Below are 17,195 nucleotides of genomic sequence, written 5' to 3'. Positions count from 1 at the left end.
GTTTCTTATTTCAATTCAACCAGATGTGAGAATTACATGTTTATTTACAGTTGTGCCACATCACCCACAAAGATGTTTAATTTAATGATCTTGCTTGCTTAACCTTTCCAACACACCTTACTTGTACTTCATGATTCATGTCAGCAGATGTCGCACAAGTGCTGCTAAATACTGTAAACCACCGTCCTTTAGCCAAGTCATGTGATGTTCGATAAGCAAGGATATGGTTTGCTTGCTTGCTGCACAGTAGCAGTTCAACACTAGTGATTCTGCTCTGCTGGAGGAGGCTGACCGGGTCCATACATGGCTGAAGATATCAGTGAGGCAGAGGATACTCTTATTTATGGTTTAACAGGCTTGAATACTATGGGAAGAATCCTACTTGAAAATGGCAAGCAAGAAGCAGCAGGTACAGTATATGACGTTACTACCAGTATTTCTGTACCTATCTTGTTACATTATCTAGCTAACTCGCATGTAACCTACGCAAAATTGTAAAGTAAGGCAAAAGCAGTAGACTATAAATAGCTATTAATATTGACAGTGTGGTGTCTGTAAGCACTAGAGTGAATTTTGCTACCATCATTTAAAAAAAAAAATTCCCCTGAAATCTACTGCAACATTACATGTAGCCTACAGGGCATGTTCTTTAAGTAGGAAAGTGTGTTAGGGATTAATAATTGAACAATGGGGAACTAAGCCCTGTCATGCGTTTGCCATCACTGACGTTTGCACAATCGGCTGGCTGCATTGTTCCTTTGTCATTCCTCAGGTTCCATTGAAGATTTTGTCCCAAATAAAATTACAACTTTATTTGGACTAATGACTTGTGCTGCCAACTTCTACAACAGGTGGGTGCATTTTAGAGACACGTTGCCAACCTATACAACAGGTGGGTGCATTTTAGAGAGGTTGTGGTACCAACTTCTACAATAGGTGGGTGCATTTTAGAGAGGTTGTGGTACCAACTTCTACAACAGGTGGGTGCATTTTAGAGATGTGATGCCAACTTCTACAGCAGGTGGGTGCATTTTAGAGAAGTTTGGCCTAATTTTATTTTCCTCATTTGTTTTGCTGACATACTGAGGGTTGGGGTCATTTTGGTTAAATTCTGCTGAATAATTTTAACATTTGTTAGTATTGGTGTGAAGAAGAGGATCGACGCTGAAGATGTGTGGAAGAAGTCTTATCAGTGAGTTTGAAGATCAAGTATCAAAGAACTGTGTGACTCAAATCTACAAACAAATGTTATTTTAGAAGAAACTGACACCTCTTTGACAGACCTCTCTTTCCCAATATTTCACCAGCCATGCCAAGGTGCAAGAGCAAGTAGAGGAGCTCCTGCAGTTGGAGGTTAGTCTTCCAGTCTGCACAATGGTCCATTGTTATGTGGTTGAGGTGTACCCTTGGAAAGACATGAGGATGTGTGTGTGTGCTTTTGCTCCTAAAGGAGGAATGGGATGCCTTTCTGGACCGCATAGACACTGAGCTGAAGACAAGTGACAAACGGCTCACAGGAGGCCCAACTTCACAGAATCTGAGTGCTGATACACCCCTCACAGATGCCAGGAGTGGAGAGTGAGTCACCATAGATAGATACTGAACAAAAATATAAATGCAACATGCAATAATTTCAAAGGTTTTACTGAATTACAGTTCATATAAGGAAATCAGTCAATTTAAAAACTTAAATTAGGCCCTAATCTATGGATTTCACATGAATGGGAGTACAGGTATGCATCTACTGGTCACAGATACCTTTAAAAAGGATAGGGGCATGGATCAGAACCAGTCAGTATCTGGTGTGACCACCATTTGCTTCATGCAGCATGACAAATCTCCTTCGCATGGAGTTGATCAGGCTGTTGATTGTGGAATGTTGTCACACTCCTCTTAAATGCCTGGCTGTGCGAAGTTGCTGGATATTGGCGGGAACTGGGACACGCTGTTGTACACGTCGATCCAGAGCATCCCGAACGTGCTCAATTGGTGTCTGGTGAGTATGCAGACCATGGAAGAACTGGGACATTTTCAGCTTCCAGGAATTGTGTACAGATCCTTACAACATGGGGGCCGTGCATTATACTGAAACATGAGGTGATGGCGGTGGATAAATGGCCCGACAATGGGCCTCAGGATCTCTTTACGGTATCTCTGTATCTTCAAATTGCCATCGATAAAATGCAATTGTGTTCATTGTCCATAGCTTATGCCTGCCCATACCATAACCCCACCAACACCATGGGGCACTCTGTTCACAACGTGACATCAGCAAACTGCTCGCCCACACGACACCATACACATGGTCTGCGGTTGTGAGGTTGGTAAGACGTACTGCCAAATTCTCTAAAACGACATTGGAGGTGACTTATGGTAGAGAAATTAACATTCAATTCTCTGGCAACAGTTCTGGTGGACATTCCTGCAGTCAGCATGCCAATTGCACGCTCCCTCAAAACATGAGACTATGGCATTGTGTTGTGTGACAAAACTGCACATTTTTAGAGGGGCCTTTTATTGTCCTCAGCACAATGTAATGATCATGCTGTTTAATACGCTGCTTGATATGCCACATCTGTCAGGTGGATGGATTATCTTGGCAAAGGAGAAATGCCCACTAACAGGGATGTAAACAAGAAATAAGCTTTTTTTTCAGTATGACATTTTTTGGGGATATTTTATTTCTGCTCATGTAGCACGGGGACAACACTTTACATGTTGCGTTTATATTTTTGTTAAGTATATATTTTTTTTTTTTTTTAAATAACCTCTCCGAAGAACTAGGAGAAAGTTACAGAGAAAATCGTGTCTGCTATTTAAACAGAAATTACCCAAACAAACCCTCTGTTGTGTTGTGCAGGAATGTGACTCTGGGAATGTACTTTGGGAAAGGGGAGAATCTGCTGCTGGTCCTGATCCGACACTTTGGATGACTACCGTGACGCGAGCACGTGGCTGAGCTTGCGACCCAACAGGTCAGTCAACCTGAGAGGAGCGTGTCTCCTATCATCTCTCAGTGCTTCTGACTTCATGTAACATCACCTATCCTCTTTCAGTGCCCTTAACTTGTAACGTCCTCTAGCAGCCTAGTGTCAGTGCCCTTATTGTACTATGTATCTTCAGTAGGGATGGGCGTGAGTACTAAAATATTTTTGAGTACTCGATTCAAGATTTGTATTCGATTGCTAATGATCAAATACAAGTACTCAATGTACAAATGCAACTATTTAGCAGGTTGAATTAATAAGCACTGACAAAATGTCAATCTCTAAGATGTTTATTGTTTGTGGAGTATGTAAAATGCAGTGAAAACATTTTACATTTCGTTTTCATGTGTGTATCGGAACAACCAGTAGACCTAATTGGAACAACCGATAGCATAGCATAAACTTATTTTGTATTTCAAACCCATTTTACACGCTAACAAGCGAGTACTTGAGTACATAAAATGATTTGCACAAGAGCACTCGAAACACAGACATTCTTTCAAATGCCCATCCTTCATTTTCAGGGACTTCTAGATTCTCAGTCAGCTCGGGTACTGGTGGTCTCCTTTGGCTGTCGGGAAGGTGCTCAGATTTGGCTAGATCAGACGGGCTGCAAGTACGACATGCTGCTTGACCCAGAGAGGAAGGTAAGAGCTGTGCCGCCACTATAGAGGGTCACTCAGGGTTGATCATGACCTATTGACCTCTGGTAGCTGAATGTAAAGCTTTTATGTACTCAGTGCTATGCCAATGTTTAGACAACTGGATACATATTCTCTGTTTCAGATTTACAAGGCATTTGGCTTGGGATCTTCCTATTCAAATGTGATGAATTTCGACTCCTTGCTTCAATATGCAGAGTATGTTGTGTTAGGCCAAGAGTTTCCTGACATCCCACCACGTTTCCTGGAAGACTTCTATCAGGTATTCAGATATATAACTGAACATATTTAATCCTACTTAAGATACGACCTACAGTAGCTATACATTAAACACATAAAATATTTCCTCTTTCCATGAAGAATATCCATACAATGCCCAATTATTTTGGGATAGGTTTGTATAATCCATGTCCTCATTCTAACTGCGTTTTTTATATGATTTCAGATGGGTGGGGACTTTGTCCTGGATGAAGGCGGGACAGTGATCCTCTCTCATCCCTGCAAGAATCCAATGGACAGGCCTGAAGTAGCACAGATGGTGGCTACCATCTCATCTGTTGGCCGTCCTACCAGCTTCTAATGTAGTAGTGACTCACTCCATCTGAGTAGACATGGCACTGACCCCTCAGAGGAAGCGCACCACCTTGGCTTATGTGGATGAAGACACTGATCACACTCATAACCTCATGAAGAGCAGTGTCTGATGGGAACTCACAAGCCAATGACAACCACCCTTCCTTCTGAGGGATCAGTGCTGTGCTACTGCTATTATTCCTGACTGAATTCTAAGATTGTAGATTCTAATGTTTACTGACATTTAATTTAAATGAATTACGAACTTAATTATGATTTTTAAGGATAATCATTAACTGAGTAAAAATAATCCAGATCTTGATCATGTGAAAAAAATGAGCCTTTTCAAATATTTTATTGCACAATATATGAACTAGAAATATGCTGTTCTTGGGTTTACACTAACTGTGAAAAAGTACAGTAGTAAATGGTATACTTTTAATCATGATACCTTTTAATAAATATATTGATGATAAAAACAATTGTGTGAGTCTTTGATCCAAAGTATTCAGCCAAAGAGACTGGCTTAGTTTATTGTGAGTAATGAGTTCTGTGTGTTTCTTTTTTCAGTGTGGATTAATATGAGCACCATCTGTCTAACTTGTGTACAGTATGTTAAATGTGTTGTGAATTATTATTCAACAAGAGCACCATCAGCTAGTAAACATTTTCTTTGTCGATCAGCTTCATCCCCTATTGCTTTAAAAAAATATTTTACATGAAATATATAAGACTCATGACTACCCATGATAGTCTATCCACTCAAAGTTGTCGTCAAGCTTGGCTGGATTTGTTTTTCTGAAATTTCTGATACTTTGGAAGAAAAAGGATCAGGCATCAAACTCACAGAGGTAAAACATGTTCCTGTCACAATAGTTGTCCCACCAGTCCCCATCATCTGACGCCATGGCCACACAGTTCTCCCGCTTGCCTCCGTCCGGTTGGCTGGAGAGGAAGTGCTTGCGCCACTGGAAGTAGGTGACTCGTGTGTTGTCCTCAAACAGGTAGAGTCCCTCAGAGCGCAGGTCATTGATGCCCAGCCACACAGGCCAGTTCCCTGGCTGGAAGAAAGCCTTGACGTAGTCTGCCAGGGCTTCCTGTTCCTTCCTGTCCTGAGGCATAGCCATCCTGCCGCCCCGCTCCATGCACTTCTGAGCTGCACCTGGGTACGTCTCATATGTGCGGTAGATCAGATAGCACTTATACCCCACCCGCCGGCCCTTCTGACATCCTAGGAAGTGGAGGAAACATTTCACCTTTCCTTTTTCATGATTTTGTCATTGTTTCTCAGTATTCCATTGTAAAACATTTCAACTAAACAGAGGAAACGGGAGGTAAATTAAGACATACCCTCCAAGCGGCCAATCTCTTTGCGGTTCTCCTTGGTGAGGAGGGATATCTGTTGCATGGTGTCCTGTACCTCCCCAATGGTGCCGTCCAACTGGGACACTCTGTCCACCAGCTGGGTCACCTTCACGTCCAGTGTATAGTGGCCCACATTCAGCCTGTGGATGGCCTGATCCATCGCTGACAGCCTGGACACTGTGCAAGAGAAGACCTCGCAAGGCGTTAATGTCTGACAACTCAGCAATCATTTGTACCGTGTGTAGCATATACTTCTGATGAGTCTGTGCAGACGTACAAATATAGTTGTATGTGTTGTCAAAATCTGAGACAGGACTGGTTGGCTCTGGCTCCTCCGGTACATCTCCTCTTGCCTGTTTCCCCTGAGTCTCTGGGATCTGAACAAAACAGTTAAGAGTAAACCGTGGAACCGATACTCCTGCTCCTTTGATGATTGTCTTTATAATGGTGAGATTGTTATACTTATTCCACAAAAAGACACGAGTTAAAAACACAAAACTAGTCTAGGGGTTTCCATGTAATTATGACAATATCACGAAGATGTTACAGTACTCTATTTGTGTTTATGTGCAGGGTGCTGCTGTACCTCAACTGATTTGATGTCTTAGCTCAAGCGAGTACTCACCTCAGTTGGTGTTGCATCGTCAGGATCTCCAACTTTGGTGTCGCCGTCTGAAGCACTCAAGCTGAGTGAACACATACACAAGACAGTGACTAGGATGGCTGCTATTCCCATTTTCCTCTGTAATAATGTTGTTTTTTCTCAGTATCCCTCTGTCCTGCCCTCTCTTTTTCAATCTCACTCCCTCCACACTCTGTCGTTCTGACTTGTCCTGAGCGCACCACCCCAACAACAGGAAATCTCTTTGTTTTTCCTATCACCTCCCACTTCCACGCTTTGTATTAAGTGTACTTTTACAGAGAAGGACCTTTGGTGGCACACATGTTCCTACAGTCCACTTTTAATGGTCTTATTAGGGCTAACCTTTGAGGCTTTGCCAATGGAAATAAATCAGAGGCAGGGAAATGAGAGTCAATGTATGTGCTGAAGCCATGGCAGACATGAGGAACGCCAGTTAAAATGCCACAAATCAGTTTACATTCCACAGGCCCCAGGACTTGGATATGAACTAGCTAGGTCTGCTAGGATGTGGCTACAGCCAGACACTGAAAGGGCTGGGTGTGTGGCTTAACTGAAATGTTCAGGTTGCTGTGAGAGAATAACTTGAAAAGGGATTTGCAGTATCCTCCGTCTGCATGTCTTTGACAGTATATACTTCTGATTGGAGGAACTTGACCAATAGAGATATAAAGTACCTATAGGTCTGATGCTTTGCTGGTTTTACATCTCGATTTCATCAGGGCAAGGGAAGTTCTGTTGAAACGTTTGCCCTTTGCAATAATTTATAGTTCACAGTTGATTCTCTATTTGTGGATTTAGAGATTCTCTCAACTGAACCCACAAGTTTTCTGCTGCCACATGGTGGACTGATATTGTCACCGTGTCTAAAAATAACTTCATCCCTGAACAATGACCTGGTTCCATTTAATTTATTTGCTTTGAATCTGTGTTTTCAAAATGCATGAGTGCAATATAGCATATTATGATACAATGAATATACTTTACATACAAAATTCAGTAAAATAGTACTCTCTAGTATTGTAAAATGGTTGTAGATCTACATTGCAAGTGGTATAAATCACTTAACATGCTGGCTTACCTAAACATACCAATTTGAGTGCTTCTCATTAGTGTACACTACTGTAATGCTTAGCACTAATACAAGGTCTGAGTAATAAAGGTAGAGAAACAGTTGAAAGGTGGGGGATCTGGCAGTGGGGAAACAAAAGCACGCATGTAGTGAGATATGCCATAACAAGCCATTTTAAGATAAATAGACATGGTCAGTTCAATAGTTGGCTTTTCATAAAATGGTGATCACAAGGGTCCTTCTAGTGTTGAGTTGATCCAGTCACTCAAGTTGTGTTGCTTGAAGCTGCTGTTACCAGTTGTCAAGAAAGTCAAATCCGGTCTTCAGGAGGTTACTGCTGGTATTAAACTGGTAAGAGAAAATCTCAATTAGAACTGCGCACACAACTTGAAGTAAATATACTATGTAACATGTTATTTCAATGTTGTTAGTAGAGTAATTAGACTGCTAATACACAGGTAAGTGCTGTTGCCAATTTTTATGGATCAAAATATCTTTGATCAGTTTTAACATTTATATTTTAGTCATTCAGTGGACGCTCACAATAGGTTGTTCCAGAAACTCACCTGAGCGAAGGTGGGACTGGTTGCCAGTTGAGACTCAGTCTGAGCAGCAGCCTTTTCCTCTCGGTCTCTGGCAGTGTTGCCTGAGCGGGCAGGGGACTTGGTGGGCAGCCCCGGGGACTTGTTGGCCAGCCCTGAAGTGAAGACTTCCTCCACTGTGTTGCTGACTGAGGGGAGGGTGCTCTGAGCACGCTCCCAGCCAGCCACTGTGGATGACACACTGATAGGAGCAGGGGTAGGGGTCACGCTCATAGGGGTCACACTTATGGCTGTTAGGGGGGGCACACTGATGGGTACAGGGGGAGGAGGCGCAGGCGGCCTGGTGGCTCGCTGCTTGGTTACTCGTGGTGGAGGTGGAGTCTCCTCTGTCTCCTTGGGGGTGGGCTCCTGACGGAGATAAGAGGGCAGTGGCTTCTCCCCCTTCTCCAGGGACTTGATTTGGCTGGGGGTTAGGGAGTGGAAGTCTGCCTGTTCACCCTCCAGCCTGGATCTTTCAGCACTGATCTTCCAGAAGGAGGAGGACTCCTCTTTCCTGCCCAGGCCGAGGCTCTCGCCATTGGACACCTTGCTGCTCTGGGTCATCTTGCCCACCTGGCTGCACTGGGTGACTTTGCTTGGCTTGTAATCAGCTGTCGAAGAGGAGATGCCCTGCACCGATTCACCTGTTGTCAGGTTGAAGTCCAACTGGCTCTGTAAAATGAGGGGAGATGATGTGTTGACAGAAAATAAAATGTGTAGTCCTACATCAATTTAAGGTCATCTTGTGAATGATAGAAGAAAACACAGTCATACACACCTTGGTCTCCCAGGAGAATGGGGAAGAGTGCTCATCTTGCCAAGTTATGTCCTGAAATTGAACACAAAAACAGATGTTATCGTAAAAGTGTGATGATTCGTGATAAACCACTACTCTTCACACGCAGAAACAGTCTGCCAGTCAAATTACTGGATTATAGGACTGTACTATCTGGCTGTCTGAATATTTTGATAATCCAGCGAATTGAGTGCAAAACATAAATGTCTATTTCCCCAGCTTTGTCAAAATCAGACAGCGCATGGTATCGTATAAATAATTATTCCATGGGGAAGGCAAAGACCATGATGAAAATTGCCATCTGATCCAACTCGCCCCCTTGCATTGTGTTGTTGGTGTGACGTTTACTACCAGCCCAAATATTCGTCGTGGCTAGCTAGCATGCTACTTTAGAGCACGTCTGACACGAATGTTGAATACAATTATATTTGAACTTTGTCTACGGTGATGGTCTTTCAGCTAGTCGAAATTAGACACATATCCACAGGAAATTGTTATTAAACCAACTTCAAAACGCGGGTACATTTATGTGGCAATCAAGATGTTTGCTCATGACCGAATGTAGATGCGCAAGATGTACATGCACGCGATGCATGCATACTAACAGGTGTTTAACATTGGTTTGTGCATGTGTCAGGTGATATAATATCCAAATGAAAATATTGTTTTACCCGACTTTTTAGAGCGCCAGACGGCCTACTGAACTTGACATTTCTGTCTCAAATGTCGAGCAGTTTACCACCAGCCCAAATATTCGTCGTGGCTAGTTAGCATGCTACTTTAGCCATTTTAACTAGCTGGAATCGTGCAAGAAAACGTAGCTAATTCTCTCAAATTAATATATGTGGCTACCAATGCAAATGGGGTAAAAGTCCATACCTCGTCACCAAAATGGACTATTTTCTGTCCTGTCTGAATGAGTAACTTAGGATAACAAATGACTTCTTCTCGGTCAACCCTATGCATAGCATATCGAGCACTAATATGGGGGTCCATCATTCCATTGTCGATTGCGCTGTCTTGTTCATTCGGTGTCATTTTCTCCCAATCGGATCCATGTCTCTCCTTGATGTTCTCCCTTTCTTGCATTATTTTCCTGGCCATGGAGTTGATGGATGAGAAATACTCCAACTTTTTCTGCTCCATCCTATGGACATCGGCCCCTTCCATCGACGGCGCAGTCATTTCTCTACCAGCTGTACAGTACTCTCCGTGGGCGTTGAAATGGAGCAGTCATTGATGACGTTTGCATGTAAACATAAATCATTTCACGGATGTGCAAGCGCCATCTGGCGCCAGAAATAAACGATGCCCTATGTGCATTTTAGGATAGGAAGTAGTTTCTCAAAATCATTCATCGCAACAAACAGTGGATCATTTACAGCTACACCAAAGACAGATTTAGAAACTCTGCGGCTGAATTGCAGTTCAGAAATCTCGCTCTGTAGAAATGTTTGTTCTACGGTAGTCCATAAGGAGTAATAGCGATATCTAGTGTCCAGTTGGGCTAGTTCTACGGTAGGAATAAATAACACAATGGAAAAAGTGTAACAGCGCAACATCAAAGGCTGATGATGGACTGTCTAGTATTCATTTTGTTGCACTTTGAGAATACAAACAGAGCATAGATGACTTGTGATTTTAACCCCATTTCATACGGCTGTATTTTGGTTCCTCCAGACATTTGTTGTGCTCTAAATTCAAATATATGTTTTCACGATGACTCATGGAAGGTCATACCACGTGACGTCTTCTTTCGCGTGTTGAGTTTATCATGTGATTCACCTAGTTCCTGTACGACGACCCGAGGACTTCTGCTGAATGATGTCGGACATTGTGCTCTAGAGTCTAGTTTCTAATACTGAATACAAAGCATGGACTCGCCGTGCAATTGGAACAAGGCTGTGCCTTGGAAAATCGTTGTAGCGTTACTTGTGTCGATCACAACGGTCCTGGTGACATTTCCCTCGGATACAACGGGCTCTGATGTCAGCCAGTGGTACCAAGACCTCTGCAGGTAAGGCACTGCTCGCTCTCATGGGAATAAACAAGGGCGTATAAAGCTTCTTAGCATATGGAAAGTCTATTTAGCAACAAACGCAGCTTATACAGTGCATTTGGAGTGATATATTACAATGTTTCTCTCTCTCTGTGTGTGTGTGTGTGTGTGTGTGTGTGTGTGTGTGTGTGTGTGTGTGTCCTATTCTATTGTCAGCAGCTCATCATCTGTTGTAACCCTAGTCACGAAACGTGGCGATGTCTTCAATTGTGTAGGCAACACCACGCACGTCTGACACGAATGTTGAATACAATTATATTTGAACTTTGTCTATTGTCTGTGGTGATGGTCTTTCAGCTAGTCGAAATTAGACACATATCCACAGGAAATGGTTATTAAACCAACTTCAAAACGCGGGTATATTTATGTGGCAATCAAGATGTTTGCTCATGACCGAATGTAGACGCGCAAGATGTACATGCACGCGATGCATGCATACTAACAGGTGTTTAACATTGGTTTGTGCATGTGCCAGGTGATATAATATCCAAATGAAAATATTGTTTACCCGACCTTTTAGAGCGTCAGTAGGCCTACTGAACTTGACATTTCTGTCTCAAATGTCGAGCAGCTGAAGGACAACCGGTAGAGTAAGTTCAAATGTAATTGTATTCAACATTCTATCTTGTAAGGCACATTCCCACGATTTTGCAGTGTATTGTTTGACTGTATCCAAGATCCAATTGGTATTAAAAGTCTGATTTATTAGGCAAGCGTAGTTCCTGGTCCAGTTTTGACAAGGCAGTTTGGATAGAAAGGTGGTGTCTCTAGTCAGTTGGCTGATCAGGGTATTATGAGACACGTTTATGTATTTTGTATTGTGTAGTGAGTGAGTGATAGGTGGTTGTCTAGCCTGGCTATCTTGAAATGAATGCACTAGCTGTGGGTCCCTCTGGATGGGAGCATCTGCTAAATGACTAAATTGTGATGTAAATGTAGTGCTATGTATTTTATTTGTTGTGTTTGGACCCCAAGAAGAGTTTTTTTATTTTTGTATTTTTTCATATTTTGAGGACACATATACAACTAAACAGTAAAATGTGTGCTTTGTGTAAGCTTTGAGATTGTGTGAATGTTTACAAAGGAATTCTACATCTGATTTATTTTTTTATTTTTTTTCTCCACTTTTGCTCAAGTTACAAATGGGAGGCTATAGACCGGGACAGCAAAGTGAAATACACACTGAAGCTCTGTGATTCCTCACCTAACACAGAATGTGGAGCCGGTAGTGCTGTCTGTGCCCGCAACCTCACCAGTCAAAAGAATCAGTCAGTGGGTGAGTAAATTTAGGGACAGGAGTTTTCCCTGATAAGGTGATTTGGTCAGGACCAACTGGGAACAGGCCCTTGTCGCTCCTTAGAAGGCTCCAGAGTTTTTCCTGGTCTGGTATAATAATAATGTTTTCTTTTACTGCAAATGACTGTCCTATCATTCTTAAGTGTCATCAGTTGTTACCTTGATGATATAGAATGCATCACTATAGATTGAGCAAGATTTCAAAAGCAACTTTATTTATATAGGTGATTAAAACAACCTTTATTGTATTTAAAAGTGCAACTGTAAACTGTTATCCATTACTGCATTCAGCTAATATAACTAATAATCATAAAACTAACAATACAAAACAGTGTAATAATATTAATGTTGTAACAAGGAAACATGCTGACAGAACTTATACTTGGATAATTAAATAAATGTTTAATCTCCTCTCAGAATAACTAATCAACTTGCTTTTAGGGTTAGGGTTTAGAGTAGGGATGTCCCAAGGACCCCAGATAGCACTAACCCTCTTCCCGTATAGTGTCCGCGATGGTACCAATTCATGTTTTTGCAGGACACTTTCCATATGTCGGGTTGATTTGTAATCCATCATTTTTCTGGGTGGGTAACATGGGCCTGAATGTCGTAAAAGCCATCTCCTTTTTGGCAATGCAGTAAGCTGTGTTCATTTCAATTTCTATCTCAATTAGCTCTGCCTGTTGACCAGCTTGGGCTGCTACCTGTTTCATGTCAAATACGGCCTGGTAGTGTAGTTGCTCGCGCCAAAATTGGTTGCACTTTAAAGGACTGGCCCAAAGTCTAGTACAGGGCTCTGGCTCTGTCAGGAGGATGTGCTGATGGTTCATTAAGTGAGGTTGGCATCTGACGAGCTGCCCCGCTGACAAGGCAGAACGTTTTTCTGATGGAAAATAGATCACTGTAGGAGATGCTGCTGTCAGGACGCAGTAAGGGACAGCAGTAGCAACATGAGCACCTTGTCAGGATGGGCCTTAAAGGCTTCCAGTCAGATGCCAGTCAAGTCATAATGTCCTTTGATTCAGTTTGTTTGTTTCAGTGATGTGTCGGTTTAGTGCTGTTCCATGAAGACGCAATTTGTGATAAAGGACAAAGTATGCTTTAATGATTATATGTCAAGAGTAAGGTCTGGTCAGTGAAACAACTTAAAAGGCAGGCTACCTTTTAATGGGAGTTTATCTGATCAGACTGTTCCTCAATGATGACAGAAGCTTGGCTTTTCCTGTACTATTTGTAATGAATGTCATAAAATCCTCAAACTGAAAACACCTTATCCTCAGCTTTTGCTGTGAACAGAGGAAGCACTGATATCAAACTAATTGAATCACACAGATTGGTACTTAGCTTTGCTTCACTTTAGTGCTGATGTTGCTAAGCATTTCAGAGAAGTGGTTTTGCTCTTTCAGCTATAAATCTTTGGTGGTTTACATGGACTCATACACTTCTTTAAAGCTCAAATGAACCTGTATGAATGAATGTACATTTGTAAGAAGACCATGTCAGAGAACAGGGCTACTGGGCTAGACTATTCCAAAACATGATGACTATACGTCCCGGCCCGGGGCACTTGGTCATGACCTTCGCTCAGTGACAAATCAGTGTTAGGTCACACTCAGGAAGAAACAGTTGGGTCGTGTGACCTCATGATTAAAGTCTACATGCGATAAATGCCTGCATCTGGTATGACACCATGGTCTCAACTCGACAATCTCTCAGTGTGAGAGTAGGACAGGAAGGGGATCTAATGCTGATAACTACTGTAGCGACTAACCTGTCTTTTGTGTAGGAATAATCAGAGGTTAAAGGTGAACCCAAGCAGCTGCCTGTTCACATGATTGTGACTTCATGCTATGGAACACAGAAGCACTGATAAGCATGGAACATAGAAATCCTCTCGCACAGCTTTGCTCTGAATTCCACCAGGTTGCTTCCATGCAGGCAATTGACCTTGCATAATATGTGTTGGAGTGGAGGGGCCTTTTTCATTCATTATTTGGAAGCGTTAAACTTTCCGGCTAAAATAATACATGTCATAAAATCTTTGTTAAATATCCTGAATCAAAATGTATGCAAATAATACATTATCTGATGAAGTTGCTTAAGAAAGGGGTATGAGACAGGGATGTCCTCTCTCTCCCTTCTTGCACTGGCAATTGAACCGCTTGCAGAAAGAATTAGACAGGACCCAAGCTTAACAGGTATCAGTATTGGTAAGCATGAATATAAACTAAACTTATTTGCTGACAATCTCCTGATATACGTGACTAATATTGTCAAGTCAATGCCTCCCCTTGTTAAATCATTTTCGAAATAGTCTAAAATATCAGGATATAAAATGTACGTGATTAAAAAATATATATTATAAGAAAAATAATTACTCATGACCTACAGCAATACTTTAAGTGGATCACAAAAAATATAAAATACATAGGATGCTTAATAAGGGACAACAAACAACCAAATATATAACAATGACTTTATCCCATTACTCAACAACACAAAAGCAGATCTAAATAAATTGAATAACCTCCAGATAAATCTTACAAGTAGAACAAATCTCTTTTAGAATGGAATGGCTCACAAAGTTTTATATTTATTACCCCATGAAGACATTCTTTTAAAAAGTATACTCGTCCATAACAAACTTCAAATGGGAAAATAAAACTCATACAATAAATAGGAAAGTTTTGCAAGTGGCTAAATCTGAGGGTGGTTTTAACCTTGCAGATTTCGAATTGTATCAAACTGCCACCCAAGGCTTTTACTTGTGATTTTATTGTTAAATGCACTAAAGATTAACCATGGGTATGTATTGATGATGCGCATGCTCATCCCCAGAATCTTTTCGCGTGTAGATTTTCAAAGAATGAAGCTAAGATAATTAACAACTTCACAGTTAACAACATGGAAGATAATGAAACGGATTTTACAAGAACCAATATCACTCCCTAAAAACACACCCCTATGGAACAATCCTTGGATAGCTTTTATGAATGTACCGATAAATTGGCCCACATGGAAAACTAAAGGCATAGAAACCGTTAATGACATGGTAATAGGAAATACAATTTAAAGCTTCAATATTCAACTTTTTGGGCAGCTTGACCAAATTCACACAGAAATGTGAGTTATTGATCTGTCACTGTAATTGTAGCAACTCTAAAAAGCAGTATATATGTTCTATGTGCGCTATTTCTATGCTTCCCGTTCTTATGTTTCGTTTTTTGCGTCTTTTACTTTCGGTTTTGAACACAAGCTATATTTCACAGCAGTTTAGAGCGTACAATGCTATACTATACATGCTGGTTTTGTGGCAAACTGTTATAATTTTAGCAACCAGGAAATGGTGGAGCAATTTCTGCATAGTGCACCTATAAATGTTGTAAATCATGATTTCGGCCTGAAAGCTTTTGGACATCAGAGCAATGTTGAGGGAATCTTATTTGGCTCCGATAAAGCTCCTCGTATCATACGTAAGATAAACAAAACCTTTCAGAGAGCCTATCCAACTGACAATCTCTTATAAAAAAAATATATATAAACTATTGGAATCAAGACTTAAAAATAACTGATATAGGCACAAAATGGAGGGAGTGTTGGAACATAACTAACGAAATTACAGTCAACGAAAATGTACTCTTAATCCAGTATAAACTAATGTATAGAATGTTTTATACAAATTCTACAGCACAACGGCAGAGTCATGTCTTAAGTGTAAAACTAACAATGACTCAATAATTCATGCCTTCTGGGAGTGCTATAAAGTCCAAAAGTTCTGGGTGGAGTTACAACGTTGGCTGTCAGAAGTTTTACAATGCAAGTTGACTTTTAATCCCTCTAACTGCGTATTTTAAGACATGGCATATGAGGGTGCAGTGAGATACCCAATAGGGTAGACCATACTTTTCTCGTCAAGGATTTTGAAAAAAATTCTACTTCAAAAAACTGGAAATCAAATGATCACTACAACAGTGGATTAATCAAATTTAAATATTGAAAATTGTGGGCTACGGAATAAACTAGAACAATGCAATTTAAAGGAGAGAGAGTGCTACAACTACTGGAAAGTTCCAGGGGAAGGATGAGATGGAGTGTGGTTGTGAGATACGTGATGTGTATGCTTGCGGAGGGAACATGCGGGTTTGAGCAGGTGTGATGTCATTGAATTTAGTTGAAATTTGTGTGCGTCTGTTCATTGTCTTTTGTTGATGTATGGTTGTTATGGTTTGAGAAAAAAAATAGAAATAAAATTGAACAAAAAAATAATCTAGGTCACCTCTAGTAATTTATGTTACTGGGTCAGCTGAGTAGCAAATTGTCAGCTCCAGGCTCTGCTGAGTAGCTTTCGTTTATGACACGGCAGATATCTGATGATATATGAGCGATAAAGTATGGTGCAGCGAGCAGTAAGGGATTACAATGGAACCTGTGAGTGTGACCGTGTTCAATAACACAGAGGTGGATACAGTCACTGCTATCAAATTAGAGTACAATCAAATAAAAGCTAATAGCGGCGTCTGTTTATTCAGTACTATCTGGGACAAGCGGTAGAACATGTTTAAATAGACTAGCGATGGTTACCTACAGCTTTGCAGTTGGTGCTGCACCCTAAACCTCATCACCTATCCCTGAGAAAGAGTTTTCTGCTGTGAAAAGCAGTTAGTCCTTGCTGTATTCTGCCCCTGGGAAACAGAAAGTCCAGCCAATGTGGTTAGAGGGGAATAACTGGTTAGAACTGGTCATAAAGTTTGTTCTCTCTGCTCTGTTCTCTCTCCAGTTGGAGTTTAACTGTATGTATGGAGCCTGCCCAGGGGCCGGGCTGTTGGCAGACCAGACAGAGATAGGCAGTGTTGTCCAATGGGTCATATTCCCATGCTGTTTATCTCTCTGGGCTGTACACAGCCAGACAGCTCGGCAGAAAAAATGTCCTCGACTACTTAACCTCCCTGACCCTGTGCCGTAATGCTTTGACCCCACCACTGTAGGGACTGTGGGAGTTGGTGGAGGCTTCAGATTCAGTTGAAATCTGTATTAATCATCCGCTAGAAACCACTGGGAAAGTTCTGGGTTTTGGTGAACTGTTTGTTTTGTAGGTAGTGCAGTGTTCAGTATAGCCTACTGAAATAAATCCTTAAACAATTATATTACATCTTTTAGCGTTTGC

General features: G+C 41.4%; 4 protein-coding genes across 5 annotated transcripts in view; 2 read left to right on the top strand and 2 right to left on the bottom strand.

Annotated features, from left to right (window-relative positions):
• The first annotated feature begins 292 nt into the window (after positions 1-292).
• selenol (selenoprotein L) lies at positions 293-4,371 on the top strand. The gene is given in 9 exon segments (NM_001193456.1): positions 293-409; positions 773-851; positions 1,139-1,192; positions 1,308-1,353; positions 1,451-1,578; positions 2,861-2,975; positions 3,512-3,634; positions 3,774-3,911; positions 4,095-4,371. Coding segments are annotated over 9 exon segments (924 nt in total). The 5' UTR covers positions 293-303; the 3' UTR covers positions 4,230-4,371.
• A 187-nt stretch (positions 4,372-4,558) lies between these two features.
• clec11a (C-type lectin domain containing 11A) lies at positions 4,559-6,464 on the bottom strand. Its single transcript, XM_036975797.2, has 4 exons — positions 6,213-6,464; positions 5,865-5,964; positions 5,573-5,764; positions 4,559-5,453 (listed from the first exon to the last, which is right to left on the bottom strand). The coding sequence occupies exons 1-4, from the start codon at positions 6,321-6,323 to the stop codon at positions 5,053-5,055; spliced, it is 804 nt and encodes a 267-aa protein (XP_036831692.1). The 5' UTR covers positions 6,324-6,464; the 3' UTR covers positions 4,559-5,052.
• Positions 6,465-7,123: 659 nt separating this feature from the next.
• LOC110522222 (uncharacterized protein C1orf198 homolog) lies at positions 7,124-10,139 on the bottom strand. Its single transcript, XM_021600434.3, has 4 exons — positions 9,556-10,139; positions 8,659-8,709; positions 7,866-8,552; positions 7,124-7,647 (listed from the first exon to the last, which is right to left on the bottom strand). Exons 1-4 carry the CDS (start codon positions 9,859-9,861, stop codon positions 7,591-7,593), a joined length of 1,101 nt encoding a protein of 366 aa, XP_021456109.1. The 5' UTR covers positions 9,862-10,139; the 3' UTR covers positions 7,124-7,590.
• Positions 9,992-17,195, top strand: part of igf2r (insulin like growth factor 2 receptor) — a 38,157-nt gene continuing 30,953 nt past the window's right edge. For both annotated transcript variants that reach the window (XM_021600432.3, XM_090232772.1), the window contains exons 1-2: positions 9,992-10,693; positions 11,872-12,011. In XM_021600432.3, coding sequence (XP_021456107.3) covers positions 10,551-10,693; positions 11,872-12,011 — 283 coding nt within the window. In that variant the 5' untranslated portion in view covers positions 9,992-10,550. The remainder of the gene's footprint in view (positions 10,694-11,871; positions 12,012-17,195) is intronic.

Source organism: Oncorhynchus mykiss, chromosome 4 (assembly GCF_057628025.1).
Source record: "Oncorhynchus mykiss isolate SJ-2025 chromosome 4, ASM5762802v1, whole genome shotgun sequence".
Taxonomy (NCBI): Eukaryota; Metazoa; Chordata; class Actinopteri; order Salmoniformes; family Salmonidae; genus Oncorhynchus; species Oncorhynchus mykiss.
The sequence above is the reverse complement of the archived record's forward strand: the minus strand, read 5'-3'. Positions and strand labels throughout refer to the sequence as shown.